This window comes from Oncorhynchus nerka, linkage group LG13 (assembly GCF_034236695.1).
Source record: "Oncorhynchus nerka isolate Pitt River linkage group LG13, Oner_Uvic_2.0, whole genome shotgun sequence".
NCBI classification, from domain to species: Eukaryota; Metazoa; Chordata; class Actinopteri; order Salmoniformes; family Salmonidae; genus Oncorhynchus; species Oncorhynchus nerka.
In genome coordinates this window covers 33,808,545-33,826,664 of record NC_088408.1, presented here as the reverse complement: position 1 = coordinate 33,826,664, position 18,120 = coordinate 33,808,545, and the positions used below count along the sequence as shown (strand labels likewise).

The 18,120-nt window shown below is 42.7% G+C and overlaps 1 protein-coding gene across 1 annotated transcript in view; it reads left to right on the top strand.

Moving 5' to 3' along the window:
• LOC115139414 (scavenger receptor class A member 5-like) overlaps positions 1–18,120 on the top strand; it is a 54,071-nt gene that overhangs the window by 6,549 nt on the left and 29,402 nt on the right. Inside the window, exons 4-5 of the mRNA XM_065026356.1 lie at positions 14,366–15,040; positions 17,542–17,622. Coding sequence (XP_064882428.1) covers positions 14,366–15,040; positions 17,542–17,622 — 756 coding nt within the window. The remainder of the gene's footprint in view (positions 1–14,365; positions 15,041–17,541; positions 17,623–18,120) is intronic.

Sequence of the window (18,120 nt, the reverse complement as noted above, 5' to 3'; positions counted from 1 at the left end):
AAACTGTGGAAAGTTTGAAGTTGGATTTATGTTCATGTGTTTTGTTGTCGTTTACACCGATTTTGAATTATACCATTGTTGCCTAGATTGATTAACACTAGCTGTGACCCCACTCCCCGAGGGTGTCTCAGGAAGAGTGGGATCTGCGAAAAAACACATTTCCAATTCCAACATGCGAATGAATTACACGCCTGTACATGTGTGAAATAGGACAAACATAAGCACCAGTTTTGTTTTAGCTTTTTGATTGATTTGGAAAAATCCAAAACATCTGAAAAGAATGAGGCTCTTGGTAGCCATGGCTGACAAATGAATAATGTTTCACTGGTAGATACTAGGTCTGTAGCCCAGTGAAACCCTGCAGTGTTTCCCTGTAAATCACACCTCTGCATTATTCGTAAACGGGAAAAGTTTCCGGACAAAGACTTAAGCGTTTGGGTTGGTGAACAGCGGGAATCTGAATGGATAAACTCTGTGTAATCTCTATGTAATTTGAAGCAGGCCTTTCCAACTCCTTCCATCAGGACCATAATAACTGCAGTTCTATAGGTTGACACAGGCAAAGGCATTATTGAGACCGACATGCAATACCAGTGACATCATTTGAAAAGGAGCCTGAAAACTGTATGAGACAAACACTGTCATGGAGGTATTTAGTCATTTGTGGTTTAAATTTAAGCTAACTTAAAAACTAATCAAACAGAGCTTTCAGATAGTCCCTATAGAATTACATGTGGATCATTAGATGCTGAATGAGATTAACATAACATGAGGACCGCTGTGGAGGGGGAAATTACATAGTGATCCTGCCAAGTTTCCAGTGTGAACACGAACCAACACCCAGTGCACTTTTTAATCCACATTTGCTTTCATTCATATATATACTTTGCGTTCATATGTGAATATTTAGGACGTCTCCCTATATGACCTTGGCTTCAATCTCCGAGCCAGCACAAATATGCAGACCTGACATCTGAACCTTTAATCTATGCTTTTAGATAGATACTGTAAGAGAGAGGGGTCATATCACTCGATATTTCAGATGTACTCATTGACCCATGCTGAGCGATTACATCTCTGTAAGGTCGGAGAAGGCACGGCAGGAATACTGAACCCTGTGGACTGTATCAGAGGATGCTCACACGCTTTCCGTAAACAACCTCTGTTGCTTTACCTCTGGCCACTGCACACTGACTCAGAATGGCTGTTGCAGCTGTTAAACAGTTGAACAGCTTACATACAGTACAATCAAAGAAATCTGCTGCTTCGTAGGATTAGCATAACTACACATTACTCGGGCCATCACAGTAACTATCACCCTCCTCCTCAGGAATTGAGATGGAATGGAAGTGCCAAGGACAGCAAGGAGGGACATATGGAGAGAATAGAGAATTGGGATACTGTATAACAGTCTAAAATCTCAGGGTTCAGCTTGGCAGAGCAGTGAAGTAAAACTGAAGCACTTGTTCTATGGCTACTTGACCTTAGCACATGATGTTGAGAGTATATGAGAAGTGAGTGACCCAGCTAGTATTTAGGTTCCAGTGGGGACCTCCCTGATTAAGTCTGGCTCTCTCAGCTGCCTGAAAGTGTTCCAGTGAGTTTAACAACCTTTAGGATCCTTACTGTCTCTCATAGTTTTGATCCTCCATGTTTATGCGTAACAGTAATGCACTTGTTCGGCCAGTGTTTTTAGATGGGAAGGAACCGGTGCAGTCAAGAGGGAAAAGGCTGCAAAAAATAAATGAAATGCCAACCCAAAAACTGTATGCAGGATAGATGTGAAGGAGGATGTCACCGAGAGTTCATGCTTTTCTACTGTCAACAACTGAGCGTGAAGAGAGGCAGCTTCCTATTCCAGGTACATAACTAATGTGTCATGTTAGAGTTGTTCTATTTCAATAGCTAAACCAATTGCAGCTGCTTTAAAAAATGTTTTTAACTTGGCTACATTAGTCTGTATAAATGGCCCCTATGAATCATAATCAAGTGCCTAGTTAAGCTTCAGGCATTGGGAGCTATTACCCCCTTACAGTGAGTTCATGTTTCAAAGCGTGAAAACACCAGGATTTGCTGGTAATAACTGCTCTCCAAACCTTTTCCTGCATAGCCCTGTTCCAAATGCCTAAAAGTCATCTGGACAGTATTTCTACATATGAAATAAACCACATGGACCTGTTCAGATCATCTATTGTTTTGAAGGCCGACTAGTTGCCTATTCCTTGATACGGTCATAACCCACTGCGCACAGGCATCAGTTCAATGTGTACTTTTGATTTACATTTGGTTGAGTCTTCAACCTAATGTGAATTCAAGGTGAAATCAATCAAAAATGTCACCATGTTATTGGATTTAGGTTAAAAGACGAAAAGCACCTAAAGTTGATGACTTTTTGCAAATCCAAGCAGTTCTCCACATTGATTCAATGTCATCACATCGATTGGTGGTTAAAGTCCTCTTCATGTTTTGTTTACCTAGTTTCTTTCTGACAAGACATATGTTATGTTCTCGAATTTGGCCAAACTACGTCGGTATTTTACCTCCTGTTTTGGGCTCGGTGTGTCAATGTATGTATGTTTCTTAAACGCTTAATTCAATTAAACAGTCACTTATTTTTTTAACTTACCTCATTTAGCCAGCAGATTCCTGGTTTGAGAGAAACAGATTTGTTTGAAGCTGTAGGACAACGTTTTCCATAGGCCTGTCTGGCATACATTTGAAATATAAGAGATTTAAAAGAGCGTTGTTGGGCGTGTTTCAATGTGCAAGCCCAGTTCCATGAACTAAACCTCATCCATCTGTGTAAATAGTTAAACAGAGGAGCACTGCTGAGAGAGAACATTCAACAGAAAACCTTTCTGCTCTGTCATGAGTCATGACGGCCTCACCGTCACTTCTCCCCAGATGGTTATTAGTTGGAACGATGGCGACTTGATTTAGTTCTACAGGCTCAGCACCAGGTTAACATGCTCTGAGGCTACTTTATAAGGAATGCAGTCAGACCTGAGATGATATTGTTTTTTTTTATGTCTAAGCAGTTTCGAGAGATCAAGATCAAGGCACCAATCGCTGTCCATGTTTTTATAGTCTTGGTAAAAACATATTGGTCCGTTCACTGATACCAGTGTCTAGTTATTTGCTTTTCTCAATCAGAGTTTTGCTATATTTAGGAGTCCCTATTCTTGGACCTTCCTCCCTGCTAGGCTGTCTGGATAGAGACTTACATCCTTATTGTTGAGAGGAAATGACCTTTCATAGATACAGGCATCTACAGTATTTTACTGTAGACATACTGTAGACTTAGGCTATTGCTAATCATTGGCGTCCACAAACAATGTTTAGAAATGCCCTCCAACCCCTGTGTATTAATACATGTTATATGGCATGATTCTCTACCACAGGAACCATTTCCTGTATGCCTCTGTTTCCCCTATACATTTGAGTAATGTTCTCCATTTGAATGTACTGTATGTAACCAGTCAAATTTGTGCACATTTTTACTTATGGCTTTTATCCCGAATTGGATCGTTGGAAAAGTTGAGGGCTGCTGATTTTCCTGACAAGTTGCTGGTTAGCAGAAATGACCATAATACTGTAGGTTTCTGCTATGAAAAATCAGACCTCCGATTTTGTTTTCCACTTAACTTGTTTTTTTATGACATGGCATTCCTTAGATGTTCTGCTTTTTGGGCTGGACCTCGACTCTGCATGGATGGTCAATTGAGCCGCTCCTCATAGCTCAAACAGAACCTCAGTAGTACTACCACATCCAACTCTATGGTGCAAAATCTTTCTATGGTTTAATATTTAATTGGTTTTATATGTGATTTTGAAGTCATATGATTGTGTGCTATTGAACTTCTCCTGCCTTGCCGAAGTCAATTTGGACCAATGAAACCATCTTCCTTGTCTTCGGTATGATGTTTGCAGGATATGATCTGGACAGGGCGCTGGGGCTTTCTTGGCCCAGTTTGTGTAAAGCAGTAAAGCTTAGTCCCAAACCTCTCTGCTTACTCTCAACCACACTGCTGGCCAACATAACCACAAACTGACAGATTAAAGGAAGGTCTGTGGTCTGATGCCAACCTTGTGGCGTTTTCATTATCTGTGACCAACTAGAAAGGCACTACTCAGCCAAATTATTAGAAGTGTAGGACTTGGGCGAGGCAGGAGACATTCAAATCCAGTCAGAGTTTTTGGGAAAATAATGAGAAGTTGAGCTTAACATAACCACAGACAAGTTTTTTATGGTGTCTGAAGTTATTTATGACCATATTTACACATTTCATATAACATGATACAAGATTTTAAAAAGCATGAATCTATAACACATGTCATGCCCAGTTCACCCATAGAGTAACTTTCTCCTCATAGCTGAAAGAGAACATCAATTGAACTGCCACACCCAACTCTGAAAAACTATTGGGTTTTCGTGCACATTTGCAAGTTATGTCTTATTTTTACGTGTTTACGTTTGATATTAGTGAGAAGTGAACTTTTATATGGGCTTCATAAGCATTCCGAAGAAGACAAAGATTTTCCGCAAACACGTGTAGCTTGGCAACAGAGTTAAAGCCCTGGCTGGAACCCTCTCTAGTTTCCAAGTGCCCCTTTTTGCCCCAGTTTCCGTCCATTCTTCTTTGGAAAAGCCCCTCTAATGAACTTCTGAGCTGACGTTCAGGCTCCTTTGTGCCGAACTCATTACAGACAAGGATGAACCCTTGGGTTCCCGTTGGATAAGTCCTGCTCACTATAGGCTTACTAGGAAGTCATGAATGCTAAAAAGATGCCCATTCAGACAGAGAGCTAAACAGCATGTCAATTAACATTGTAGCCATAATTGGTCTGGCACGTTGCTGGACTGTGCACTTTGCCGTTCCTCACTGTTATAATGAGTTGTCCCCATGTGCTGAGTTCATTCCACGCAGAGAGCTTTGTCAGCTGTTCTATCAAAAATAGTCAGGGGTTAGTGACGAAAGGGCCGATAAGCTCTGACACAATATCTGGACTGGATGTGAATAATATCCTTTCATTAAAAAGTTCTGTTGGGAATTGTTGATTTGAATCTTAGTTTTCCGTTGGCTGTCGGTGGTCCCTCCTAACCGACCGGGACAAAACCCCTTCATGTCAAGAGGTTAATAGGATGTAAACTATTCCACTTTCAAGGACCTCAAGTAGTTCACAACAGACAAGTTTTAGAAAAATGAACACCGGAAAACCAAAGCTCTGCCCGTCCAATAAACCAGCAGTGTCATTGATACAACTTTTCACAAATGACGACAGTGATTCTAGAAGTCTGCAGGAGAGGACTATAAATGTATATCACACTCGAATGTCGCAGCAGGCTACAAAATGAAACCTCTAAATGTTTCTCTGTTTTACAAAGGGGTAATTAAGCACAAGAGATTCCGAGGCCTCATGCTGAGCTGTGTTTTGTGTCTTGGCCGTCGTAGGGTTTCCAGCCTCAGTGATTATACTGCTGGGAAAACACACAATGCGTGATGGCTGCCATCAGGGGCTTGCATAGTTGTTACTTTCAAACAGTGTATGGGGAGTTGATGAGATGGCAAAGACAAATTAAACAAATGGTTGGAGAGCAAAAACCGAAGGGATTGTTTGTCTCATGTCCAAACCCCAGGTTATAGATAGTAAAGTTACATGAGCCTGGTATCGGTTTGTGTTGACTCTACAGTAAACCTCTGAGATCAACATCTTGGCCTTCTTTTGTGGCTGTAAAAGTTGTTTTGCGGCATTCTTATAAAAAATAGTGTTTAGTCTAGGGAAACGAACGTTCGAAGAGGGACATTTCATCTGTCTCATTACTTGGTTTACCAGTGGTTCAAAGTTGTTTGCCTCAATGCTTCTTCAAGGTACAGCACCTCATAAAACTGTAGTGTTGACAAACCTGCAGGCAATGACGTAGATAATGCCCTCCCTTCCTGAACGTCAGAAGTAGTAATGAATAGATGCAGAGATAAGCTCAGATGAATTGAGAGAAAATACTCTCATTTAACTTTCCTTAGGCACAAGATATTTTCAATTTCCATAGTGAAAGCCCTCGGGAGAGAGCGAGAACAGGTGCTTTCTACCTCAGGGGCTTCAGGGAAAAGCTCCCCCTGTGGTCCTAGAATACATCACGTCAACCAGCCAACCCCCCTTTCAGCAGGACTTGGCTTTGATCCCTCTCACACCAGAGAAAGTGAAGCAGAATCAAACAAAAGCCTGGGTTCTATATTCCAGCAGCGAGGTTTCAGATAGCTGGTTGAAATTCCATTCCACACATCCCGAGCTAGCTACAGCCTGCTTGTCAGGTCTGACCTTCTCATTGTCCAGCAGACAGTCCCTTCATGGCTACTCCTGGATCACATGGTCCAGGTAGAGTTGGTTAACTCCCTGTCTGGGACACTGACTGATCTATGTAATCCACAGCAGTTTAGCGCACATACCGTCCAAACAACCCCACACTCCTCAATTACGCATTCAATCCCATAGGCTTCTGGGTAAGAAAGGTTGTTCTGGGAACAGGACTAAGTCGAGCCTTTGTCTTGTCCAGACAATATGAATAATGGATTTTCACTGATGTGAAACAAAACAGATTTAACCTCCCATAATTGTATTATTCCACCTGGAAAATGTCAAGGTCTCTCTATAGTTCTCAAACAGCTCTAGTTGCTCGGACAGTTCAGTAGTGTGCCCAGATGAGATTTCTCCCTTCATAGCAGATGTCCACTGGAGTACCTGACTCTCTGTTTGGGGTATTACATTGAGAGGTTGCCATCACAACATGGAACTACTTGATGTGTATCCACCACAAACAGAACTCACACCGTGGGGATAGATGGCATACTGGAAGCACAGGCAGCTGTTTTTGATCTGCTCACATCCTCCCCCACAAACAGCTCAAATGTACATCAATTTGACTGGTGGACATAACGAATAGCTAGTAGACAGTATCAGAGTCAACATTCAAGTGACACACTGGCTTTTAGCATAGTTGGTGAAGGCCAATATAAACCAAGCATGGGCCATGTTTTTAGACTCTGAAGACCACTTGGGCACACAGAGGAACTTTTATCATTAATTAAAGCTCCAGGGTGGGGAAGGGTTTAATGGCATCGAACACTGCGATTAGAGAATGTTTATTATTAGATATTAAAGTTGGACGACAGAAGGATTTTTGTCCTGGGAGAGGTTGCTAATTTCAACAGGAACGCTTAGTCAAAGGTCAATATGATAACGGTTGACCCAAAAAGGATTTCTCCAGTTGTAATGACAGAACTGAGAGTCAGGAAGCAAGTGCAGGTGAAACATTTAATAAAACAACAAAACAAGTAACGAGCCAATTACATAAGGCTACACGCCGGTACACAGGAACAATACCAACTGGTGAGAAAACATAAGGGAGTGACATAAAGGGGAGGAAATGAAGGTAATGAAGTTCAGGTGTGAATCATAATGATTAACAGGTGCACGTAATAATGAGTGCCAGGTGTGTGTAATGATGAATCCCAGGACGGGTGGTTAGTATTCTGGCGACGTCGTACGCCAGAGGGAAGGAGCAGGAGAAGATGTGACACCAGTGGAATATTAATCTTGACTCAGGCGTCCAATATCGCTGTTTGTTGGGGCAAGACAGTCCAAAATAAATTACGCCTGTATACATTTCCGTGGCCACCTCAGCAAATTCAGCAGGCCCTTTTAATAACCTTATTGAAAACCCTGAGAGGCCTAAACGGCCAGCTTAGCATCTATGGCTACAGGGTCAGGTCCGTACATGCACTGTGCAGTATACAGAGTCAATCCGATGAGACTCTTTTTCCTGACCTCCCCACCACTTTTACTGCAGCCTGAGTACAAGTTAATGCCCTGTTTAATGTGCGCGTGACTCCGAGAGCAGAACACATACTGAAATGTGTTCCAGATGACAGTCATGTCACAGCCTACACACTCTGATGTGCTAAAAAAAAGAGTGACTTGGCACCCTGTGACAGCGCTCTGTGCTGCTCTCTGCTCTCAGCGCCGATCGGAGCACTCAGCAACACTGACGAGGCCCTGACACGCATTCTCAGAACGAAATGACGCCACTGACTCATTGCTTTCAAAATTGGTTCTCGGAGGAATGCGGCTCTAATAGTCCTCTCTGTGCATCTTCTTGACAGTGGCACTGTGAAGTGGACGCAGATGGAGCCAGCCCAGCGAGCCACCATGTAAATGTCATGTCAGTTTGTGCGCCCCATGGCTCACATTAAGTTGTTCAACTGTAAGAGCCTGGTTGTATCTGTATGTTTTCTCTCAAAGCCCTTTAACAATCTGAGATCCCTTTGATTTGAGAGTGGGCTGCTTCTTGGCCAGTCTGTGACACTGTGGATGAAAGAGCCGAGCTGGTCTGAGCCGGATCTAGGATGGACGTCTCTGGCCTCCACTCCCAGAGACAATGGTCCTATTGTGGGGTGGGTGTGCTGGCTGAGCCCTAGGGCTGGGTGTGCCACCATGGATCCAGTATGGGAGTGCAGGCCTGGGTGATAACGTAGTGGTACAGGTTTCTACTGGGCTCTGGCCTGGTGTCTACTCAAACATTCTGTGACACTGTGTCCACCTCAGAAAACAAGAGCGCTGTTGTAGGCCTATTGTGTCCCTGCCAAGACATGGCCAGACCACAGCTCCAGAGCATTGCTGGGTGGACAAGGTTGTTGATTCTCCCCAGAGAGCCCTTTCGTGATGTCTAAAACACCCCGACCTGTGCATGAGATTGTAACTAATCTGCATCGTTGTCTGTCACTGGGAGAGAATACTTTCTCATATGCAATGAGCGACGACGGAGAAAGAATTTGTAATGATTTCATCAGGTGCAAGATCATCTGTAAATCAGCTTATTGGTAGCTAGACACTGTCAGAAGTATACTCATATTCCAGTTCTTTCAGTACATGACTCATATAGGATAAATGATGTTGAACATATCTGAATGTGATATATAATTTGTTTTGTTAATGACAGAGCCTATGCAGAACCCAGAACCAGTCAGAGACATAACAGATAAATGTGAGGACAGGGAGCCATAACTGTCAGGGCTGATAGATGGACCTTTAAACTTCCCCAGATTCAGGTTAACCTGCTCTGTCCAGATGCACTGTTTGTCTGTCTGGAGCATGAACACTGTCAGCACCTGCCCTGTCCTGCCCTGCACAGTGTCTTTCTCTATCAGGGTGATTCACTTAAATGCATGCCTCTAAGCCCTAACCCTTCTTCTGAAGGGCCCTTGACCTTGGGTCAGAGGAGGAGAATGGTAACAAGTAAGACCGAGAAACAGCTGTTGGGGTTGCTTTGATGTGGGTAATTGGATGTTTATTAATAAAGACTCTACATATGGATGTACAGTGGAACATAGACTCACCGGACAGCTTATTAGGTACACCGTCCGTTTATGAAAATGGTTAACTCCTACAGTCACAGTGAGTCACGTAGCCATGGCTTGCTATATAAAGCAGGCAGACAGGCATCAAGGCATTCAGTTACTGTTCGATTGAATGTTAGACTGGGCAAAACGAGTGACCTAAGCAACTTTGAGTGTGGTATGATTGTGGTGCCAGGCACGCCGGATCCAGGTACCCAAAAACACATACCCTCCTGGGCTTTTCACGCACAACAGTGTCTAGGGCTTATCGAGAATGGTGCAACAAACCCAAAAAATCCAGTCAGCGGCAGTCCTGTGGGCGAAAACAGCTTGTTGATGAGAGAGGTCGTAGGAGAAGGGCAAGAATCGTGCAAGCTAACAAGCGGGCCACAAAAAGACAAACAATGACGCAGTACAACTGTGGTGTGCAGAACGACATCTCGAAACGCACACCTCGTTGATCCTTGTCACGGTTGGGCTACTGGGTTTCACTTCTATCAGCTAAAAACAAGAAGGAGCCTCTCCAGTGGGCACAGTGGTCACGTGATCACCAACACGGGTGTAGAAGGAGTGGAAAAACATTGCCTGGTCCGACAAAATCCCAGTTCCTGTTGTGTCATGCCGATGGCAGAGTCAGATTCTGGTGTAAGCAGCATGAGTCCATTTACCCATCCTTCCTGGTTTCAACGGTACAGGCTGATGCCATCTCGTCTGCATGGACCAACATCGCTGTGGAACGTTTCAAACTTGTAGAATCCATGTGTTTACCTTATATTCACATTGAACTGTAGGCTGTATATTTTGAAGTATTAGATTCATGCTGTAATATGATGGCGATATTTTACCTGGTCGTAGGTTAAGGTTCCCTTTAACTTATTCAATTCTATATTCTGTGATGGATACCTTCATATATTTGCGCCCTTCCTCTAGGCACGTTCAGATAGAGATGAGAAAAACCTCCTTGACTGCATTACTACTTGTACACTGAGTATACCAAACATTAGGAACACTTTTGCTCTCAAAACAGCTTCAGTTTGTCGGGGCATGGACTTAACAAGGTGTCGAAAGCATTCCACCGGGATGCTGTCCCAGGTTGACTCTAATGCTTCCCACAGTTGTGTCAAGTTGGCTGGATGTCCTTTGGGTGGTGGCCAATTCTTGATACACACGGGAAACTGGTGAGTGTGAAAACCCCAGCAATGTTGCAGTTCTTGGCACAAACCAGTACACCTACTACCATACCCCATTCAAAGACACTTAAATCCTTCGTCTTGCCCATTCACCCTCTGATGGCGCACACACACAATCCATGTCTCAATCGTCTCAAGACTTAAAAATCCTCTTTTAACCTGTCTCCACCCATTCATCTAAATCGTTTGAAGTGGATTTAACAAGTCACATCAATAAGGGATCATAGCGTTCATCTGGATTCACCTGGTCAGGAAAGAGCAGGTGTTCTTAATGTTTTGTATACTCTGTGTATTTTGTAATGGTTGTCATGCATGTCTGTATGTGGTACGCACTGGGAAATATCCCACTATGAATGAATATCACACGTCCTCGGGGTATTTCTTATAAAAGGCTGATTGACAGAGACAGTAGAGGAATGCATTGCAAATGATAATATTGGCAGTTTAATGGTTCGATGAGATTTACTTCATCCACGAGAAGATTCCAGCTGCAGGAATGTAAGCAGTTGTCCAGTGACACAGAACTCAACATCACACTACCAGTCGGTACACCACCCTGCACCTTAGACACTGCTGCCCAACAGTATGTACATAGTCATTGAACACTGGTCACTATAATAATTTTCACATACCGTTTACCAGCTTCATATGTATATACTGTTTTCTAGTCAAGGCTCATCCTATATAACTACTGCTGAACACAGCTTTTCTATTCATATACTGTCCATAATGTCTATACACAACATCATATACTGTACACATATATATATATATATATGTATATTTATATTCCGGACTCTGACATTGCTCATTCTAATATTTCTATATTGCTTATTTTGGGGGATTTGAGTGTATTGTTAGGTATTACTGCACTGTTGGAGCTAGGAACATAAGCATTTCGCTACACCCGCAATAACATCTGCTAAATATGTGTACGCGACAAATAAAATGTGATTTGATTTGATAACACAATGAAGCAATGTATCACTCATCCTTGTGAACACAATTTTTGTAGGATATAGCTTAACTTGATTAACTTGAACGTCTAACTTGAACTTTAGATAAGTGTGTTATGATCTTGATGTATTATTGATAGAGTGCGGTCTAACATTAACTGGTACACTCTGTAAATTGGATGTTTGACCTATTTAAACTCTTAAAATACCGAATATCAGTGACAAGTTTTGTTTAACTTTTGAATTTCACCAGAACACCCAAGGCCAAAAAGAGAGACATGAGCCACATCAGACAGTACTGTTAGAATGTTGTGCCATAACATGTTTAGAGTTTCAGGCACTGTTGTAACCTATCCCCTCAACGAATGCCCACTCAGGGAGAGATTCAGTGATCCTCTGAGAGCTAGATGGAGAGACTAGTGGGCCAAGCCGCTCAGTTTGAGGCTGCTCTCTCTCTGTTCGAGAACAAATGAGTCACAGCGGGCTGTGGCGATCGCCTTCCTCACACTTGGTATGTGTAGTCCATTAGGCCGGTTCCAGACCAGCTCTGGGTGTGGGGCCCTAAACCTCATCAGCCCCAACCTCAGCCTCCTTTGGTCATTTGAGCCTCTGAGTGCACATAGGCGCTATGAGCCTGGCAAACTGTCAAACTGCCACTACTCCTTTTGGAAAACCTGTATATTGTTTGGACTTTTCTCAGAGACAGGAATGAGGACAATGCTTAAAGCAGGTTGTCCATGGATAGTTAGCAATGCAAGTACCCCCTTCCCCCTCTACTGACCTTCCTCGGGAGTTGAAGCCCTAGTCGCCCCAGACTCATGGTTCTCCAGGGACTAGTCAACTTTATCTGTCTAATCATAGTGGTTATGTTATTGTTAGTTCCAGGTCATTTGGTGATAGAACCCATAACGAGCTATGGTGGGTATGTTTTGGTTTTATATTTACAGTACATTCACTGGTAGAGGAGGTGTGTAGCTGAAAAAACATATGGTTGTTTATTGAGGTATTGATGTTATTCTTTTACAAGAGGATGTCAGTTCTTATTGCCAATAACACACTTCCACGAGGTCAAAAGTCCCCTGCATACTGAACTCCTGGGACAGGTACAGAACATGTATGAGGCTACAATTTTTTTGAAGAGGCTTGTTAAGAGGCAAAACAGTGGATAATCAGGAACCTGGGTGTGGGGATGTGAAATCCTAAAACAGGAAAAGGAGAGGCGCATGGCCTGTATGTTTCAGACTCCTGTTTTTTTTAAACTAGTTTGAAAGTAAACAGCTGACCAGCACCTGGTCCTAGAGATGCTCTTGCACAGTAAGGTCCTGTAAAACCCCATGATGCACCAGAACATTGAGGACTCTGGGAATAACAGGTCTGCTACCACACTCTCACAGGGGATGTTTTACACATTGACTCTCCATATCTTTTACAGATTCCGCAGTCCTCATGGTAGGTAGTCTAGTGGTGGATTGGGGTTGTTGACCTCACCTGCTGGCTGTTTCCATGAGCAGTCCAGTTTACTGGTCGCCACACCTCTGTTTGCAATTTTGTTTGGCTCTGGTGCATGACTTAAATGTAAATGTAAATGTGCGCAGGTAAATTTTGCATGGGCGATGTTGAAATGTATACATTCGATTTTCTCCCAGTGCATTGCTTGAAACTTAATTGGGCTCCCAGATTCTTGGAAACGGAAATACATGAGTAGGAGCAATAGAAAAATAGGAGTCTTTGTGCATTTTGGAGCATTTCAAGGAATGTGTCTGTTTTCTTGCAACTGGCCTTTGGTAGAGCAGGTCACACCAAGAGCCTCAATGTGTTACCAGAGACTTCGGTGACACCCAGGATGAGTGATTGAATGCTAAATGAGTGCAGACCTTCACCAACTCTATATTCACCCGAGTCTAGTTCAGGAACCCACATCTCTCTCCTCTTAATTTATCCTGCTGGGAAACAAATCCATCTGTTTCGGTTTTGTGGTTTTTGCCACGTTAGAACCGAAGTCAGTGAATTCCCGATGAATAACAATTAGGCTTATCTTCGTGTGGATATAACATACTGTACAACATAAAATGACAAGGAATATAAAGTCCCTTTTGTGCAGCCATGTAGGCAACATGTCCCTCATATTGAAATAATTCATTTATTTCTGGCCCACAACACACACATAGGCAACAATGTTATAATAGCTGTGGACAGGGATGAGAGGGGTGCTGAGCATCTGTGCTGGGAAATAGCCATTTCCATCCATTTCTCCAACATTCTCTTTTTCTCCCATTGAGCAACATTACATTACATTGAAAGTATAACAGAGGATGTTGTCATTGCAGAGGTGAGAGGATTTGGTTTCAACATACTGTATCTATCTGGCTGATTGCACTGTTACCAAAGAAACTTCCCTCCAACAGAACCTAAACTTTAAAGGCCCAATGTAGCTGTTTTTATATCAATGTCAAATCATTTATGTGTAACAGTTAAGATCCTTACTGTAATAGTTTTCCACTAAAATGGTAAAAAATAAGAAACACAATGGCTTTTGTGGGAGGGGGAGGGCGCCTGAAAACTGAAAACTAGCTGTAATTGGCAGATAGGTTTGGAACTCTCTTTCTTATTGGTCTATTAACTTATTTAGGCAAGCCGAAACTCCACCCATTCAAACCCTGCTGATTAGAAGATCATGTAGATTGTATTTTCAACCAGCAAATGTCAGGAAATAACATTGATCCAATTTTTTCACACTTTACTCTAGTAAGCATTCTTCATATTTAGTGTTTTCTATGTAGGCGTTGTAAAATCCCCTCTTTCTCCTCTCTCCATGTGTCCTCCTCAGTGTCCAGGTCTCAGATGTCCTCAGAGAAGCAGGAGGCACTGATGGAGAACATGACCCGTATGGGGGACCGCTCCCGGGAGCTCCAGCAGTCCCTGGGCGACATCTCCTCTCAGGCAAACCTCCTGGAGAAAATCTGGAAGCTGGAGAACCTGTTCCAGAACTACAGCGAGTCCTTACAGCAGCTGGGCCGGGCATTTCACGGCCTGGAGAGGGACATCAGGGATCTGCAGGGCCACTCCCAGTCGACAGACAGTGCAGTGGAGCAGCTGGGGGGCCGTGTCTCTACCCTGAACCAATCGTCCCAGAGGAACGTGAGTGGGCTGAGCAACCTGCTGGCCCAGGCCTCTGTCTCGCTGCACGACCACGACCTACTGCTGAAGAGCGCAGCGGATCAGGTGGACCAGCTCAAGGAGAGGCTTGAGGAGGTGGGCTGGACGGTGGACGCGGTCAACCACACATTCACGAGTGACATCAGCATCCATCACCTGAAGATCCAGGACCTGCAGGTGCAGATCAGCAATGTGAGCCAGGACACACGGTACATGAGGGAGACACAGGTGCAAATGGAGGAGACACTGAAGAACGAGGTGGAGATCCTCAGCACCGTCACAGAGGACCTGAGGCTCAAGGACTGGGAGCACTCCAATATCCTCAAGAACATCACCTTCCTAGAAGGTAATAACGGCCCCAACACTAATCACTGGCTAGAAGTTCATGTCATGATTATCCCCCTAGAGTCGATTGACACCCCGGGTCATCAATCTAAATTACATAACACAAAAATCCCCAGCAAAATCTGTGAGTTTAAGCTAGAGATACAGTATGTGTTATTGTATATCTCGCACTTCCACAGTGAAAGGGTGGCAGAGCTAGAGCAGTGTTTGTCAGACCATGACACATCCCGAAAATCAGTCTTCTCACATAAAAGTCTGTAGCATCCGAACGGTTTGACCTACAAAACTGTTATGACCACTCTGTGGAAAGGGGAGGATGTCAAAAACACGATGGTGTTCTCTGCTTTGCTCTACGACCCCCACAGTACCAGTTTTTTAAAAACGAATGGAAGTATGATGGTAGTTTTGTACCTACCCCAAAAAAGGGGTTAAATCTGTATCTCCTAGATTTAGGACAGACACTTTTAAATCTTGTTTTTATGATACATTTTTTGACTGTCCTTTTTGCCGTTTATGAATTTGCTATTCAATGGCCAAATTCAATATTTTATCAAAAGAAAACATAAAAAATGTCAAATGTATACCTAAAGGAGTCCTACAATTCTGAATCAAATAGCTAAATGATCCATAGTATGACCATTTTAAAACAATTCCTTATGTCATCTTACCACCTCCACCTCCATGTTGATAGGAGTTGAGTGATGTTAATCTTTGCATAAAAAGACTTTAAACCAGTATCTGATGTATACTGTTTGTAGGTGGGACAGTGGTTTATTTAGGCTGGAAACAATTGTGGGTTACATTTAGAAGCCTCCAAAACCAAGGAACTCAGCCCTGTCATTAGTTCCCCCTCACATCACATTTGTTTGTCATTAAGTGTGGGTTTAGCCAGGAAAGCTGCACCTCGCCATGGTACTTGGTGTTTCTGGACTGATGCCTCCTCTCCCTCCCTCCATCCCAATGCCTTTTGCTTATGTTTCATGCCTACCTTCCAATTTGGCAGCGGTGGACAAATGAGAAGGGAAAAAAAACATATTGCAAAAACACACATTTTTGCAAAGTTGAGAGGTGGATTAAGAAACTGTGATGTGTTGGTCTGAGGAGAGCGTTAGCATGGAAACATTTATAATCATCACACAGCCACTTGATTAACAGTAATGGCCTCAGGAGTGACCTGTTTGCTGTTTTAGTGAAGTGTCTTCAGGCTGGGAGGAGCAGTGTGTCTATTGGCTTAATTCTCATGGAAATGTGATTTTCATTATATAACATTGATCTTGCGCTGTTTTCATTGTTCACAAATGGTGAAACAAAATAAGGAAAATGTTCTTTTAGATAATTTGATAAATGGACATCCTGGTGTAAAACAATATCAGTCACCTAAAATAGCCTACTTTTTTTTTTTTAAAGCAGTCTAATGTTTTCAAATAATCTATTTATCAGCTTGATATTAAACGTGTCAAAACTGATTGCATTGCAGACATTTTCCCTTGACATGCAATTAGCCCATTACTAACATATGGATTCTGCTCAGCCAAATCAGATTTGCTGATCCATTGTATGTTAAACATTCTCAATTGAATTAATAGAAGACTCTAAATAAGAAGTGATGAGTGGTACCGTTGATCCTACTAAAACAAACCAGTCACCGCTCAATTCAATTCAGTGTTTTCTCCTTCAGACCCCCCAGGATGATATGACTTCCAAGTCAACCTGACTTCTCACTAGTCACTATTTCACTCCAATAGATTAATATTTTCCCAGTAAAGTTTCAGGCCAGGCCAGGGGATGTTGAGTGGCTCAAAGCATGGCCAGGACAGTATCTTAGGATATACAGATGTAGGATCTTAGTTTGATCAACCTGTTGCAGGAGAAATGTAAAACTTGTAGTGTTGTTTGAGGTTTAAAAAATCTTCTGACATTTTGAAATTTCCACTTTGAAACGTCAGACTTGATTTTCCCTTGTGGAAAATATGTCAACCCCTACAAAAATGTATTTTCATTATAATCCACATAATAATTCACATTTCCTGTTGCTGCAGGATTATCTTCCTGCTGTAGCAAACTGTCACAAATTAAGATCCTACATCTGTAAGGATCAGATCACACCATTATGTGAAAAGCTACATTGGAACATGTCAGTTGGACAAAACAAGACAAATGTCGAACTATTCCAGTGTGGTTCCATTGTGGTGTAACTTGTGTAACATGTGCTTTCCATCAAGGCCAAGCTAATTCTACAAACAAGTCTGAAGTCAGTCCACTGGTTCCAAGTACAACAAACCATTGAACGATGTCCCTTAACCATGTTTGAGATTTTGCCTTAAGCTCCTCTGCTTTAGTCAGAGGGTGTGGTGAAACAAGAATGACATACCAACAGGAAACCAGTGTGATTTATGGGATTACACAACTTCAATAATCATATTGTCTTTATATTACAGTATATTAATCAGTTTATATTATCTTGGGATCAACTTAATGCGTTAATTACGTTGTTTTCAACAGGGCCTCCAGGACCAAAGGGTGAGAAGGGCGATGTTGGGCCACTTGGGTCCCCTGGTGTGGCAGGCCTCACAGGGATGACCGGTTCGTACACTGTACAGTACTGTCATTTGTCCTATTCTACCTTTCAACATACATTACTTTCTTCAACCATTATTTAAACCAATTTTTTCTAAACGTATCTTACTGTAATTGGCCCAGGTCCCAATTGTGATTTATGTAAACCCTCAAGGACCCTCAAAGACTTATTTCCAAGAAGAATGCTGAAAGCAAGCCTCCCTTTAGGAACATGGGACATTTGTTATAGCCACCCAAAGCACTCCTCCTACCACATTCAAAATCTCAGTTGTTCCACTCATTCCTGCTCATTAAAGAGTTGGGTACTCCAGTACATTACCTTGTGAGTAATGCAGTGACAATATCTTCAATACCTAGTGAATGGGACCACTGGTGGTTCCAAACCCATAAATCCACTGTTTGCTAACAACTTAATAACAGCCCCTCAAACTGGGCTCAAAGCATCCTGGGAAAGGGAGTAAGGGCATTCCATTAGATAGTCTTTCATGACATAATGAAATGATG